The following is a 16,076-nucleotide window of genomic DNA, read 5'->3' as shown; positions in this document are numbered from 1 at the left end:
CATGAGAAGAGTAACTCATTCATGGCTACAAAGTATGTGATTCAATTATGACGGTGAAATGGAGGTTGCATGCCCAATAATTATTTCCAGCAACGTGATTTGGCAATCTATTCATTGGGGAAAGCATAGTTTGCTTGTGGATAACAAGTGCTTTCCATCGCAGAATAGAAACCCACGAGTCATCTATAATATATTCCACTAAATAATACGTCATTATATAATAAGATACATGAAAGTATAACACATAGTCGTCTCTTAAACTATGGGGCTACACGGATGTAGTTTCAATATAGGCCTCTCATACACATTATAGGCACTCTAAATAACACAATTAACACATTTCTTTCGTTTAAAGGGGCAATCTGGGATTTAAAAACAATTCCCAAAGAACGGTTTTTGTTTCAACCCTGTCACTTGTTGGTAAAAAGCTAAGGGGTGGTGCTGGCCACCCTCAAATTCATACAAATTATTGTTTTAACAATGTTTTGAAGCTATAGTGTTTGCTTGCATTGTTTACTAATAAATGAGTAAAACAAGCATATGTTTGGGGTTAGGATTTGGTAAGACAATTGAACGAAGCTCATGAGGCATTTATAAGTATTCTTTAAGAATCAATAGCAATTTTTTAAAAGTCAAACAGTTGATGTGGCCTACCAATCCCAGATTGCCACTTTAACGAAAAACTTCAGATGATTTATGTAAAACATTCTGTCAGACTACTTAAAGATATCTACAGTATGACAAAGGTCAGGCCTATAACATTGTTATTACATGATTGTGCCCCCTCCCAGATATACCATTTTGAATAGTGTTTGATCCAAAAGCAGGAAATTGAGCACACAAAAAATAGAATTTCCAGGGGATGAATATAATAAAAATAGTAATACGATTTTTTTAATGAAATAAAGTTCAAGTGACTGGTTCATTGGAAATACAATTTTATTTGACATTTTACAATAATACAATGAAATACAGTACACATTAGCACATTTGGTCAAGATTAATATAAGAATACAACAAGATCCAAACTTATAAACATAAAAAAAACACATTCTAAAATTGAAAGAAAAATATATTTTGTAATACTAGCAAAACATTGCATAACATCTTCAACAAATATTATTCAATTTAGTGATAATTAACAACATATGTACCTTTGTTACAATGTTATGTGAGGACCAGGTCATGCCAAAGGTGATTGCAGTCTTGTGCTAGTATTGTTTTCATGATATGTGTAATGTTTCTAAATGTTATCTGATCAAACATGCAAATATAATGGGAAAATCTGATATCTACATCTTTATTTTCAATATTCAGCTTTTGAAATCTCTATAGTCTTGTGAACATGTCATCCATCATGCCCTCTTTCTGGTCATCATTCTGCGATTCACCCTCAGTGCCTTCCATCAGGTTTGAAATCAATGTCGACAGTGTGCTGTTTGGGTCCAGCAATTGAACCAGTGGCACATTCACACCCCTCTCCTGAAAGATGAGGTTCTGCAAAGTCATGGCTAACATTGAGTCAATGCCTAAGGCAGAGAGAGGAGAATCGTCATTCAACTCATTCTTGTCAACACCGATTGTTTCACTGAGTACAGATCTGATATAACCACTTGGGGAGGAGGAAGCAGCATTATGTCCAGACCGGGACTCTTTCAATTTGTCTTTTTGCATTGCCTCTTCCACTAATGCAGTCATACGCATGGTCAATGAGGCATTTTGAGACATTACATTGTACTTCATGTTTTTGAAGTTGAACTTGCATATAGCCTGTTGAGGTTTGTTTAGCTGGAGGCATTGTTCCAGACTTTCGCGAATCTCTGTAACATCCATCACCATCAATCCCTTTGCCTCAAGAAACCTTTGGAAATGATCCTTGTTCAACAAGAGACCAAGGTTCAAAGGCCCCCAGTTGATGGATTGCCCAGCTAGTCCAATATTCCGTCTATAATGACAGAATAGGTCCAGGAATGAATTGGCTGCTGCATAGTTTGTTTGTGAGACATTGCCAATGAACGCTGCAACAGAGGAGTAGCACACAAAGTAATCCAATTTGCAGTGTTTCGTGGCATGGTGTAGATTCAAAGCCCCATTCACTTTGGGCTTCAGGACTTTCTCATACAGAGACTTGTCAAGGGATTCAATCAGGCCATCGTGCAGGACAACTGCACTGTGGAACACTCCTCTGATTGGACAAGAGGGAAACTTCTTGCCAATGAGACCAATCGCTCTGACCACATGCTCAGAGACCGAGACATCACATCCCATACATATGATATGGGCACCGTATTGCTTCTCCAGATTGCAGATCTCCTGCTGTATGTCAGGTGTGGGGCTACTTCTGGAGAGTATGACAATGTACTCTCCACCTTTCTGAGAAATGAATTTCACAGTTTCAAATCCCAGCCCAGTGAGGCCACCTGTGACAATGTACATAGAATTCTTTTGGAAAAGCTGATTTGGTTTAGGCAACAAAGGAATTTTGGACAGTGTGCCTCTGGAATCATCTTTACCTAGTGCCACAACAGGCACGGTCTTTGAGCTAAAATACGATTCAGACTCCTCAACAGGCAAGAAGTCGATGCTTCCTGATGTCAACCTTTGAAAGGTAGAGTGTTCTAGAACAAATGACTTCCTGTCCAAATGCATGGACTTGAGCCAACGATAAATGTGTGGCTTCTGGGCAATGAGTGATCCCCTTTGTATGATGCTGGACATTTGAAGAGTTTGCATTCGAACACTATCCTTCACATTTTGGAAAACACTCTGTGCCAGCAAGCATTGGGACTGGGATTCACAGACAATGACAATGTGTCTAACATCAGGGAAATTGCCTGCTTTTGCCAACAGAGATTCGTCAAATGGCGGAAGGAGGACAAATGCATCCATTTTATCAGCATTTACAAACAGCCCATTGCACTGTGTCCCTACAATGACATTCCATCCTGATTTGTTTGCTGTTTGGGCTAAAACCTTGAGCAGACCAGAATCAGGAACAGAGGAGATGATCCCCAACCTTCTCTGTTCTTTGACTCTAGTTAACGCTTTGTACAATATTTCCCATGCCAGCACAAAGTAGGACACACATGGAGCCTCCTTTAGAAATGGGAGCCTCTTTGTTTTGTAGCATGCTTCTTCAGGAACCATGATCGCAGAGGATGTAAGAACAGGGTAGCATGAGACAACATGGTCTCCCACTTTCAGTTTGCTCACATCTTTCCCGACAGCTGTGACAGTGCCACTGAAGTCAAGGGCCAAAAGCTGATGGTTCTGGGATGTGTGTTTGTTCCAGTAAATTGTCTTGCCAAAGTGCAGATCAGAGACACTGACAGGAAAGTAGTCTGAGGAATGAACAGATATCTTACTGAGCTGAATCTCAACTGATTTCTGCTGGATGTCCTTTTTCTTGACCTCACAGCTAATGGCAGACAAGCTAGTCATTCTGTAGGGGTCAGCCGTCTGAAAGATACATGCCTCGGACATTGAAGAAGACATACTTCCCCCAGAGCTCTCAATGCTTTCCATGGGAGTATGCACAATATCAGATTTAAAAATCAGCCCATCTTTCACAACCAACTCCTGGTATTTGCTGCAAGGGTATGACTTTAAGACCTCAGACAGAGCTCTGATGTCCTCTGTAGAGACAGAGCTGATGTCAATCAGCTGGAAGGAAAGATCTGCCATTTCTGCAGCACATGCTCTAGTCATGCCTGAGAGGGCAAAGCCTGGGCTGATGCGGTCTACTGTGTTCTCTGCCGATCGGTAAGTAATTACTCTGATGGAGTTTGGAAAATTACTCGCCCTTAGTTCCAGGACTAGTTGACGGAAAATCTCACAGCAGTTTACTATATTCTCCAGAACAGTCTCGGTTTTGACTGAAGTGAGTTCTTCCGCACCCCACATAAACAAGACCTCTTCAAAGTTTTTCTTGATATCTGAGATATTAAGCTTTGCCAGAAGTGTGGGAAATCCATGGTTTAAGAACTCCTTAGCATGTGCAAAGGGAATGTATTTAGACATTGAGCTCAAGTGTGGCTGCATGGCTTTGGAAACTCCTACCTGGTCAGAAAAGACCAAGGCCTTTCGTGCCTGAGAGGACTTGATGTCCTCAGAGACAACCCTGAAGTCATTGTGGAAGAAGTATTCCTCAACAACACGAGAATGGCTCCCAAGGTACTTGATCATCACATGCTTAAGCTCAACCAATATTCTTCCCTCTTTGTCTGTGAAGCAACCACATACTTCAAAGTGATCAACTCCTACATCAATTGCTCTCACATAAACAACCATTTCCGGTTGCAGAGGTTCAAAGACTGTCAAGCTGCCTATTTTGGCAGGAAACCCAGGCCTGGAAGAGAATCCGTGTGCTACTGTAACAGGAGCTAGTTGCATCAGGAAGTCTAGAACTACAGGGTGAATACAGTAGTCATGCAACTGAGACAGCAATTCCTCTGGAACTGTGACAACTGAAAAAGCCTCCTTAAGCTCTTCACCATAGTGTACATCACCCTTGTTCTGGAAAACAGTGCCGTACTGAAACCCGCCATGACCTATGTTGTAAAACTCCTCCGAGCTCACCACTGACTTGCACCTTTTGTAGATAGAGCTTAGCGAAATGTTCTGCTCTTCGACTAGTCTTTCTTGCTTGCACACTATTGTGCCTGATGCATAGGTTGAAGAGGAAGAATGTATCTTAATATGCGTCTCATCTTCTGCTGGTTCAAGTTGCACTTTCATCTCTGGTGCATTTTTTGTGAAAACAAATGGACTTTGAAAGCTGATGCTGATTTGCAGTGTGTTGAGTGGCACTTTTGGTTTGGCACTTAACATGAAAGCAGACAAACCCAACTCAGTATAGAAAGCACCAGGGACAATGGCAACACCATTGTGTTTATGCTCATGCAAGTAAGATACTGAGTCAGAAAACAGATCACAGCTAAAGCTATTGCCCTCACTTCCTGTCTGAGTTAGCACAGGATGAGTACCTGCTGTATTTATTTTTGATGCAGGAATGATAACATCTCTCTGAGTGGAATCAAACTGATACACAGGGAAATGTGTTGGTAATGCCTCACAGTCTCTGTAGAATTGATCCCAGTCGATCTGAACCCCAGACTCAAACAGTTTGGATACAGTGGTCAGCATTGTCTCATGATCTTTTTCTGGCTGCACTGAGGACATAACTATGGTGTCATTTCCCAGAGTCTCCTGGATGTTCCTTTGTAGAGCCCTTCTAGGGCCTATCTCTACAAAGACCACATTCTTCTTGTCTTTGGTTGCTGATCTCACTGCCTGTTCAAATAAAACAGGCTCTCGAATGTTCCTGGCCCAGTATTTGCCTGTGCTGAAGTCTGGCTGCTCTACCTCCTTCCCTGTCACTGTGGAGAACAATTCTGTCTCAACATGATTCACCTGTAAAGAACCAATACTGTCCTCTATTTGAGAGAGGATGGGATCCATCATCTGGCTGTGGTATGCAGCAGGGACATCCAGAACATGGAGGAACAGATTCTTACTCTTGACTGAACTGCTTAGCTTTTGATGGAGACTGTCTATAGCATCAGCATCACCTGCAAGGGTGCAGGACTGTGGGCTGTTGGAGGCAGCCAGGCAAACCTTATTTAAGTAGGAGGGAAGGAGGTTCAAGACCTCTGACACAGCCATGTTACTGACCACAAGCATTTTCCCTCCTGTTACCTTACTCTGCAGAGTACTGCGGAAGTAAATCACCTTCACTGCATCCTCAAGGGACAACAGACCAGAGCAGTGGGCAGCAGCAACCTCTCCAACAGAGTGACCAAGAATTGCATCTGGTTTGATGCCCCAGTGCTTGAAGAGACTGGCAATGCCAACCTGAATGGCAAAGAGGAGGGGCTGGACAACATCTGGTTTTGAAAAGTCCTTACTCTCAGATTCACTCTCAAGTCTCTCTAAGACGCTCATGTTATTGAACTTTTGGAAAAGCATCTCCACCTCCCTGATCTTCTCTCTGAACACAGGCTCATGTTTCAGGAGCTCCTTGCACATACCTTGGTAGGTCACACCATTACCACAAAAGACAAATACTAACCTTGGATCTGAGTATGAGGGGTAGGGAGTTTTACTCAGGGCAGACTTGAGTTGATCTTTTAGATCAACCAGAGAGGAAGTTCTGAAAGCCTTCTTGTATTTGTGTTTTAAGTGACTTCTCCTGCAAGCAGATGTGTATGCAAGAGCTTCTAAATCAACTTTGTTGTCTTTGTCTATCTGTTGAATTGTGTCCTCCATCATCATACTGATAGACTTTTCAGAACTCGCAGAGAGGACAAAATACTTGTGTGATTTTCTACCACTCTTTCTAGAAACCTGTGACTGCTTGTGTTGCTTGACAATAACATGTGCATTTGTTCCTCCAAAACCAAAGTTATTTATCCCTGCAACCCTTTCAACAGAATCTCCCCACTTTTCTGCTTTAGTGGGAACCTTTACATTTAAGGCTTTAGCGTCTATACTGGCACTATCCTCAGAGTAGAACAGTGAAGGGACAATGGTTTCATGCTTCATCATTAGTAGTACCTTGATTAGCCCTGCCACTCCAGCTGCAGATTCTGTGTGTCCAATGTTGCCTTTCACAGAGCCAATGCGGAGTGTTTCTGAACCTGGGGGTCTGGCTTTGGCAATGACTTTGGAGATGCTGCTTGCTTCTATGGGATCCCCCACTGGAGTTCCAGTCCCATGAGCCTCTATGTACTGGACAGTGGACAGGTCAGACTGTGAATAGATTCTGCGGAGCAGCTCCTCTTGCTGGACCATGGATGGCTTGGTGATTGGAGTGACTGTGCGGCCATCTTGGTTTACAGCAGTTTTTCTTATGATGCCCCATACATGGTCATTTTCTTTGAGAGCCTGGGTAATTAATACATAATCAGTGTGAAATATCATGTGTAGCCTGTCAGAAACATTGACAGCGATTTTGTGACAGTTAAACATAAGATATTTACTTGTTTCAGTGGCTTCAGCAGAATAACCCCGCAGCCCTCTCCTCTGCCATAGCCATCCGCTCTGCTGGAGAAAGGTTTGCTTGTGCCTTCAGGGGAAATCATCTTTGCTTTGCTGAGAGCGACAAAGACTCGTGGTTGTATGATACAGCTGACACCACCACAAAGGGCCATCTCGCAATCACCTGATAAATTAAAGCATATAAAATACCCCAGATTATATTTAAGCAACAAGGCCCAAGAGGTTATGGTATATTTAAGCAATAAGGCACGAGGGGGTGTGGTATATGGCCAATATAGCACGGCTAAGGGCTGTTCTAATGCACGACGCAACGCAGAGTGCCTGAATATAGCCCTTAGCCGTGGTATATTGGCCATATATAAAACAAATCCAAAGTGGCTTAATGCTATAAACTGGTTACTAACATAAAAAGAACAGTAAATAATTATTTTTGAGTCATACCCGTGGTATATTGTCTGATTTACGCATGGCTGAAATGCTGTTTCAGACAGTCAGCGCATCTAGGACCCAAACTCCCCGGTTTATAATTTGTAATGAGATACCGACCATGTTCTTTTCGTGTTGAATTATGTCAGGTATAATTTTATTGACAAAAGGTTCCATGCACGTGCAATGTAAATATGACACCTTTACCAACCTTGTCTTATGGCTTGACAAGCAAAATGAAGTGCAACAAGGGATGAAGAGCAGGCACTGTCAATGGACATTGAGGGTCCAGTGAAGTTGAAGACGTAGGAGACTCGGTTGGAGGCTAAACTCATAGCTAGTCCAGTGCCGGTGCAGTGGTTGATTATATTTGGGTTGACACTTCCGGCAGATTGCTCATAATCTCTGTTCATTAGCCCTTCAATGAAAATAGACATACTTTGTTACAGTTTGTTGAAAAGAATAACATTACATTTGAATATTTTTCTAAATGGAAACATCAAATGATCTGTGGTATGTTAATGCTTGTGCATGTCACATAATGCAGTGCTGACTTTTGGTGTTTGCATGTTTTTTTTGTGTGTACAACAATCCGTTTAAAAAAAGTATGATTATTTTGTCTTAAAAGTATGAAAATACACACTACCTTTCAAAAGTTTGGGGTCACTTAGAAATGTCCTTGTTTTTGAAAGAAAATCAAATTTTTTGTCCATTAAAATAACATCAAATTGATCAGAAATACAGCGTCGACATTGTTAATATTGTAAATGACTATCGTAGCTGGAAACGGCAGATTTTTTATGAAATATCTACATAGGCGTACAGAGGCCCATTATCAGCAACCATCACTCCTGTGTTCCAATGGCACGTTGTGTTAGCTAATCCAAGCTTATCATTTTAAAAGGCTAATGGATCATTATGCAATTATGTTACCTGAAAACTGTTGATCTGATTAAAGAAGCAATAAAACTGTCCTTCTTTAGACTAGTTGAGTATCTGAAGAATCAGCGTTTGTGGGTTCGATTTCAGGCTCAAAATGGCCAGAAACAAAGTACTTTCTTCTGAAACTCGTCAGTCTATTCTTGTTCTGAGAAATGAAGGCTATTCCATGCGAGAAATTGCCAAGAAACTGAAGATCTAGTACAACGCTCACAGAACAGCACCAACTGGCTCCAACCAGAATAGAAAGAGGAGTGGGAGGCACCAGTGCACAACTGAGTAAGAGGACAAGTACATTGGAGTGTCTAGTTTGAGAAACAGACGCCTCACAAGTCCTCAACTGGCAGCTTCATTAAATAGTACCCGCAAAACACCAGTCTCAACATCAACAGTGAAGAGGCGACTCCGGGATGCTGGCCTTTTAGGCAGAGTTGCAAAGAAAAAGCCATATCTAAGACTGGCCAATAAAAATAAAAGATTAAGATGGGCAAAAGAACACAGACACTAGACTCTGCCTACAAGGCCAGCACTGGGGCACATCTGAGCATTTACCACTATGTAGATATTCCATAAAAAATCTGCCGTTTCCAGCTACAATAGTCATTTACAACATTAACAATGTCTACACTGTATTTCTAATCAATTTGATGCTATTTTAATGGACAAAAAATGTGCTTTTCTTTCAAAAACAAGGACATTTCTAAGTGACCCCAAGCTTTTGAACGGTAGTGTTGGTGTAATTACTATTACTATAGTTACCATGATAATTAATGATTTACATATTACTTCCAAATGTTATTATTGAGCATATAATGACCGTGGTTCATAGTAGCAATACTAAACATTACAATTATTGTAACTACACTCTTATAAAACAAAATATGCTAGAACCTAAAAGGATTATTTGTCACGACTTCCGCCGAAGTCGGTCCCTCTCCTGGTTCGGGCGACGTTCGGCGGTCGATGTCACCGGCCTTCTAGACATCGCCAATCCACCTGTTATTTTCCATTTCTTTTGTCTTGTCTACCCTAACACCTGATTATCAATTCCGTCAATTACATGTTGTGTATTTAACCCTCTGTTTCCCCCATGTCCTTGTCCGGAATTGTTTCTTGTAGTGCTTGTGTACGTTGTGCTGCTGGATACCGGGTTTTGTTTGACCCATTCATTGATTGTTCTGTTTACGGTGGTTTTTATGTTTATGGAACGACACCGTTGTAAATCAGTTTTCGCTCTCTGCAGCCAGTACGCACCCCGTGACATTATTTGGCTGTCCCCATAGGAGAATAGAGTTCTACCTGGAACCAAAAAGGGTTCTCCTATGGGGACAGCCAAAGAAACATTTTGGAACCCTTTCTTATAAGAGTGTGATTTACTTTTAAAATGACTAAATGCCAGTTGTATAAGAGAACAGAATATTGTTCACCTTACCCAAAAACACCCCTGTCCTGGTCCCACTGGCCTTCTCCATTGGTATCCCAGCATTTTCTAGAGCCCTGTATGTACACTGAAGAAGGTATTTTTGCTGGGGATCCATTTGTTCCACTTCTGTTTCAGTGATGCCAAAGAACTTGTGATCAAACAGATTGAACCTGCGAAAATGATTGGAAATGTAAAGTTAGTTTGATTTAAGTCTCTGGTGACAGATTGCTAACATATTTGGGACTAGCCACTGCTACCTACTTCTGATAATATAATTTCCTAACCAAAGATGTATTAAGTCAAGGTCCCTTAGTAAGCATATAAGATAAGATGTATTTTATTGTCTATGAATTTACAGAGAATGGAAATGTGTCTTTATGCTAACATAACACAACCCAAACCCCGAGACACACATAAATACCCTGAGGCGCTGGAAGCATTCAGTCAATTATGGAGTTCTCAGCTGTTATCGTGACTGTTGTATACATTCCACCTACATTCCACCTCAGGACAACAAATACAACAAGCTGGCACTTAGCGAACTGTACGAGGCTAAAACAAGCGGGAAAACTTACATCCAAAGGCTGCATTTCTTCCATTTTTATTCCGTATCATTAAGACATGTGATGCCCAACTTCCATCCACACCTCTCCTTTGCCACTAGGGCCGATAAAGTCCTAGACCACTGTTACTCTACCCACAAGCAAGCATACAAGGCCCTCCCTTGTCCACCATTCGGCAAATAAGATCATTACTCCATACTTCTGCTTCCTGTTTACAAGCAGAAGCTCAAACAACAAGTCATTTTATGTGACTTGCTCCTATGAGAAATGTCCACCAGCATCAGAGATTATGCTACAGGACTGCTTGGCTAGCGCTGATTGGAATATGTTCAGAGACTCCGCCGATAACATCGACGAGCTAACCGCTTCCCCAATCAAAAGCCCTGGATTAACACCAAGGTTTGCGCTAAACTAAATGACACGGCTACCGGACACAGAGCTATCGCAGACAACCCTGATGCTACGGCTGAAGACAGGAACAAGTACAAGATGTCCTGCTACGACCTTTGCAGAGTCATCAAACGAGCAAAGGGACAATATAGGAATGAAGTGGAATCGTACTACACAGGCTCTGACGCCCGCCACATGTGACAGGGGCTACAGTCCATTACGGATTACAAACAAAAACCCAGCCCTGATCTGCTCAATGATGCCTCTCTTCCAGATGAACTCAATGCATTTTATGCTGGCTTCAACAATAAAAACACTGTATCATGCGTGAGGGATCCAGACGATATTCCAGGGCGTGTTCTCAGAGCATGCGCAGATCAGCTGGCTGGCACATTCATGGTAATTTTCAACCTCTCCCAGTCTGTAAAATTACTACCATCATTCCTGTTTCCAAGATCTCTAAGGCTTAATGCCACAATGACTACCACCCGGTAAAACTCACATCCGTAATAATGAAGTGCTTTGAAAGGCTGGTTATGACACACATCAACTACATCATCCTAGACCCATTCCAATTTGCATACCACCCCAACAGATAGACGATGCATTCTCAATTACACTCCACACTGCCTTCACCCACGTAGATAAAAGGAATACCTATGTGAGAATGCTGTTCAGTTACTACAGTTTAGGGTTCAACGCTATTGTCCCCTCCAAGCTCGTCACCTAACTTAGGCCCCTGGGACTGAACAACACCTTCTGCAACTGGATCCTGGACTTTGTGATCGGCCAACCCCTGGTGGTGAGGGTCGGCAACATCACCTCCGCTGACCCTCAACACTGGGCCCCACAGGGGTGTGTGCTTAGTCCCCTCCTGTACTCCCTGTTCACCAAGGACTACGTGGCCACGCATGACTGCAACACCATCATCAAGTTTGCTGACGACACGACGGTGGTAGGCCTGATTACCGACGATGATGATCCCTAGAGTCATTACTTTGTAGAAACACCTTTGGCAGTGATTACAGATATGAGTCTTTCTGGGTGAGTCTCTAAGAGCTTTCCACACCTGGATTGTGCAATATTTGTCCATTAGTCTTTTAAAAATTCTTCAAACTCTGTCAAATTGGTTGTTGATCATAGCTAGAAAACCATTTTCAGGTTTTGCCATAGATTTTCAAGTAGATTTTTGTCAAAACTGTAACTCTGCCACTTCCGGACATTCACTGTCTTCTTGGTAAGCAACTCCGGTGTAGATTTGGCCATGTGCTTTAGGTTATTGTCCTACTGGAAGGTGAATTAATCTCCCAGTGTCTGGTGGAAAGCAAACTGAACTAGGTTTTCCTCTAGGATTCTGCCTGTGTTTAGCTCCATTTTGTTTATTTTCTATCCTGAAAAACTCCCCAGTCTTTAACAATTTCAAACAAACCCATAACATGATTCAGCCACCGCTATGTATGAAAATATGGATAGTACTCAGTAATGTGTTGTATTGGATTTGTACCAGGGTGAATTTGTACCAGAGTGAATTGCTTAGCCACGTTGTTTGCAGTATTACTTTAGTGCCTTGTTGCAAACAGGATGTATGTTTGAGAATATTTGTATTCTGTACAGGCGTCCTTCTTTTTACTCTGTCAATTAGGTTAGTATTGTGGAGTAACTACAATGTTGTTGATCCATCCTCACTTTTCTCCTATCACATCCATTTATCTCTGTAACTGTTTGAAAGTCACCATTAGCCTTATGGTGAAATCCCTGAGTGGTTTCCTTCCTGTCCGGCAACTGAGTTCGGATCGATGCCTGTATCTTTGTAGTGACTGTGTGTATTGATACACCATCCAAAGTGCAATGAATAACCACCATGCTCAAAGGGATATTCAATGTCTGCTTTTTAAAAAAACATTTTTTTTAACACATCTACCACATCTTCACCCAACCTCATTTTCTATTGTATGGTGTTTGTGTTTCTCTTATGTGCAAAAAAAGGAATCTTTACATTGTCCTTCTTTGTGCCCTTTTTTGCAAGACATTGGAAAACTTCCCTGGTCTTTGTGGTTGAATCTTTTTTTTTTTAATTCACTGCTTGACTGAGGGACCTTATGTGTGGGGTACAGATATGAGGTAGTCATTCACAAATCAGGTTAAACACTGCAACTTAAGTGACTTATTAATCACATTTTTACTCATGAACTTATTTAGGCTTGCCATAACAAAAATACTTATTGTCTCAAGACATTTAATCTTTTCATTTTTAATTAGTTAACATTTTGAAAAACATAATTCCACTTTGACATTATGGGGTATTGTGTGTAGACCAGTGCCAAAACATTTAATCCATTTTAAAGTCAGGCTGTAACACAACAACATGTGGAAAAAGTCAAGGGGTGTGAATATTTTCTGAAAACACTATATCTACCTCTATCACTCCAGAATGCCTGAACATTGTAAGTATGGTATTGGAACTGCCCCTGTATAAGGCTTCTTACTTTCTCGTGTTCTACCTATTTCTTATTTCTTATTTCTCGTGTGTTTTCGTTCTACCTTATGTTATTTTTAGTGCTACATTGATATTGATTACTGCGTTGTTGAGTTTGAAGCTTACAAGAAAGACATTTCACTGTACTTGCGCATGTGACATTAAAACTTTAATTATAGGGTGTTATGTTGCTTGCTCATGGGCACAACGGCAAGAAATGGTATCTAGGATGATGCGTTATCTTAATACCAAGTATGTCAATTGCCATAATAAATAGATACGCCTCAATATGATGTAATATCCAAATGTCAACATTTTTGCATGTGGGGTTGCTGCATATGAACCTGTTTTATTATAGATTTTGATTAATCAAATCCAAACAGGCATTTTCAAATTCTGCTCTACAAATTAGGCCATTTAAAAAAAAATATTTGACATTTTTAATGCCTTATCTTATAACTGATGTTTTGGGGGAAATTGAAAGAGTAGCTAGAACTGTGTTTCAATGTTGATCCTGGGGACCAATGCACTTTTTGTAATGATTTTTGCTACAGTTAAGCATGAATTATTTTAAGGGCTCCCAGATGGCGCAGGGGTCTAAGGCACTGCATCTCAGTGCTAGAGGTGTCACTAGAGACCCGGGTTTGATTCTAGGCTGTATCACAACCGGCTGTGATTGGGAGTCCCATAGTGCGGCGCAGAATTGGCCCAGCGTCATTAGGGTTTGGCCGGGGTAGGCCGTTATTGTAAATAAGAATTTGTTCTTAACTGACTTGCCTAGTTAATGGAAAATGATTTCTTATTTATTGAATGCAAGGAACAAGGCAAAAATGCATACCCATCAATAAGTGCAGCCTTCGCTGTGCGCGATTTCCCCACTTTGTTGTCATCAGGGTCATACCACTGGGAACAGTCAAATCTCTCAGTTGGGATTGGCACTGCACAGTTCTTCCCCTCCAATAGAACCTTCCAGAAACTGTCAAGCCCCTCTCCTGTACAGACACATAAATGTTTAATTCAAAGTTGGAAAGTAAATATCATGATAGTTATTTCATATTTCACGTTATAATTACTATTGCACCAGTGATGCAGCCGGGTGGACAGCTGGCACAAGTTAGTGTTCCAAAGTCAAGAGATTCCCAGCATTTACTTTTCCCCCGTTTTGTCCCCATGTTGTGTATTGTATATTTGGTAAGGGTTAAGACCCTCCCACAAACCCTCTCATCTCCCTGCACAATGCTTCACCCGACCTCATTTTCTATTGTGTGGTGTTTTTGTTTCTCTTATGTGCAAAAAAAAGGAATCTTTACATTTTGAACAGAATTTAGATTAAATTAAATTCAGATATAATTGTAAATAGTGATCGGTTGGTAAACTCGCCGGTCACGCCTAAAAAACACACCAATACCATCAATGCATTTTTCCACAACATGTGGGTACAGATGTAGGATCTTAATTTCATCACTATTATGTTGTGAGAATTGTAGTGAGGTGAAACTTGTAGTGTATTTGTAAACTTCTAAAGTGTGTAATTTCAATTTTGAAATATTTCACTATATAATCCACGTAATAATTCACATTTCCTGTTGCTGCAGGATTATTTTCCTGCTGTAGCAAACTGGCTCAAATTAAGATCCTACATCTGTAAAATGTTATGCAATTAATAAAGGTGGGTAAACTGCGTTTACTTACATTTACCCTCCACTGGTTGTAAACATGCACACCAAAACAGTAAAACAAATCATTAACACATTCTAATTACATACTATCACTTTGATGTCTCAAATTAATAGATTTTTGCCTGTTTTTGTCAAATCAATCTCTAATTGAAATAGAGGGAACCACTTTAAGTAATCAGACAATGCCAAATGTGAGCTGGGGTGACTGCATCACATTGCATGTCCTGTAGTGATTTAACACATCAAGATTATTTGGATATTTTTTCAGAACCCCTTTTTTATGCATAAATGTAAAGTTTTACCTCCTGGGAAATTGCAGCCAATACCGACTACAGCAATGTCGTCCTCAGCATCTCCCATCTTTACACCTGTCAGAAAATGCAAAGAGCGAACTGGCATGAGTTCATGATCTTCAGGAAAATGTTATTGACTATGCGATCAAACAAAAAATAGCTGATGTTCTTGCAATAAAATGTAAAAAACATTGCCTTCCAATTGTATTAAAATAGTACTATTCAGATCAGTGAACTTACTTTAACATGTACCTACCTCATGAGTCTTGAATCTTCATTTGGCAATAAAATCAATGTCTCAGTTAAACTTTTTATAGTTTTTCTTTCAGTCGTCTTCATAACACCTTAGGTTAATCATTGCCTAAATTTCTAAAAGATTTAGAACTTTCACCCTTACATTGCTTCCTTCAGAAGGTGGGAAAGTACCCTAGGACACAAAGGAAGTGCAATTTTAGATAAGTGAACTGGCGTGAATTCTGATTTTATCTTTGTTAATAATTGCTACATGCAAGTAAAACGTTGGATATGATCTGGACCAACACTACAGGTGAACTCATTACTCTGAAGGTCATTGGGAAGCAAGGCCGGACTACCGCATTTGGGGCACCGACATCCCCGAGTTATCTGTCTGGTTATTTTAAGGAGCATGGCTGGAAAAAGCTATTTCCTTAACACTTGTGCTGAGGAATGGAATGGTGCACCAACCAACTAAAATTCAACCTTATGCTAGGGAGTTTTAAGGCAAACCTTAAGAAATGGTTAATGGGCAAAATGCTTTAAGATAGAACAGGCTAAGAGAAAGTATAATAGTATTAATGATTGGTACATTGGACTGTTTCCTCCCTATTGATGAGATGACAGGGGTTCTTTCTGGATCAAAAAGGGGCT

General features: G+C 40.8%; 1 protein-coding gene across 1 annotated transcript; it reads right to left on the bottom strand.

Annotated features, from left to right (window-relative positions):
* Positions 1-932: 932 nt before the first annotated feature.
* Positions 933-15,528, bottom strand: LOC115130265 (uncharacterized). The gene is made up of 7 exons (XM_029661207.2): positions 15,445-15,528; positions 15,198-15,263; positions 14,055-14,208; positions 9,797-9,957; positions 7,637-7,843; positions 6,981-7,162; positions 933-6,885 (listed from the first exon to the last, which is right to left on the bottom strand). Exons 2-7 carry the CDS (start codon positions 15,253-15,255, stop codon positions 1,330-1,332), a joined length of 6,318 nt encoding a protein of 2,105 aa, XP_029517067.2. The 5' UTR covers positions 15,256-15,263; positions 15,445-15,528; the 3' UTR covers positions 933-1,329.
* Between the last annotated feature and the right edge of the window lie 548 nt (positions 15,529-16,076).

Source organism: Oncorhynchus nerka, linkage group LG6 (genome assembly GCF_034236695.1).
Source record: "Oncorhynchus nerka isolate Pitt River linkage group LG6, Oner_Uvic_2.0, whole genome shotgun sequence".
NCBI classification, from domain to species: Eukaryota; Metazoa; Chordata; class Actinopteri; order Salmoniformes; family Salmonidae; genus Oncorhynchus; species Oncorhynchus nerka.
The sequence above is the reverse complement of the archived record's forward strand: the minus strand, read 5'-3'. Positions and strand labels throughout refer to the sequence as shown.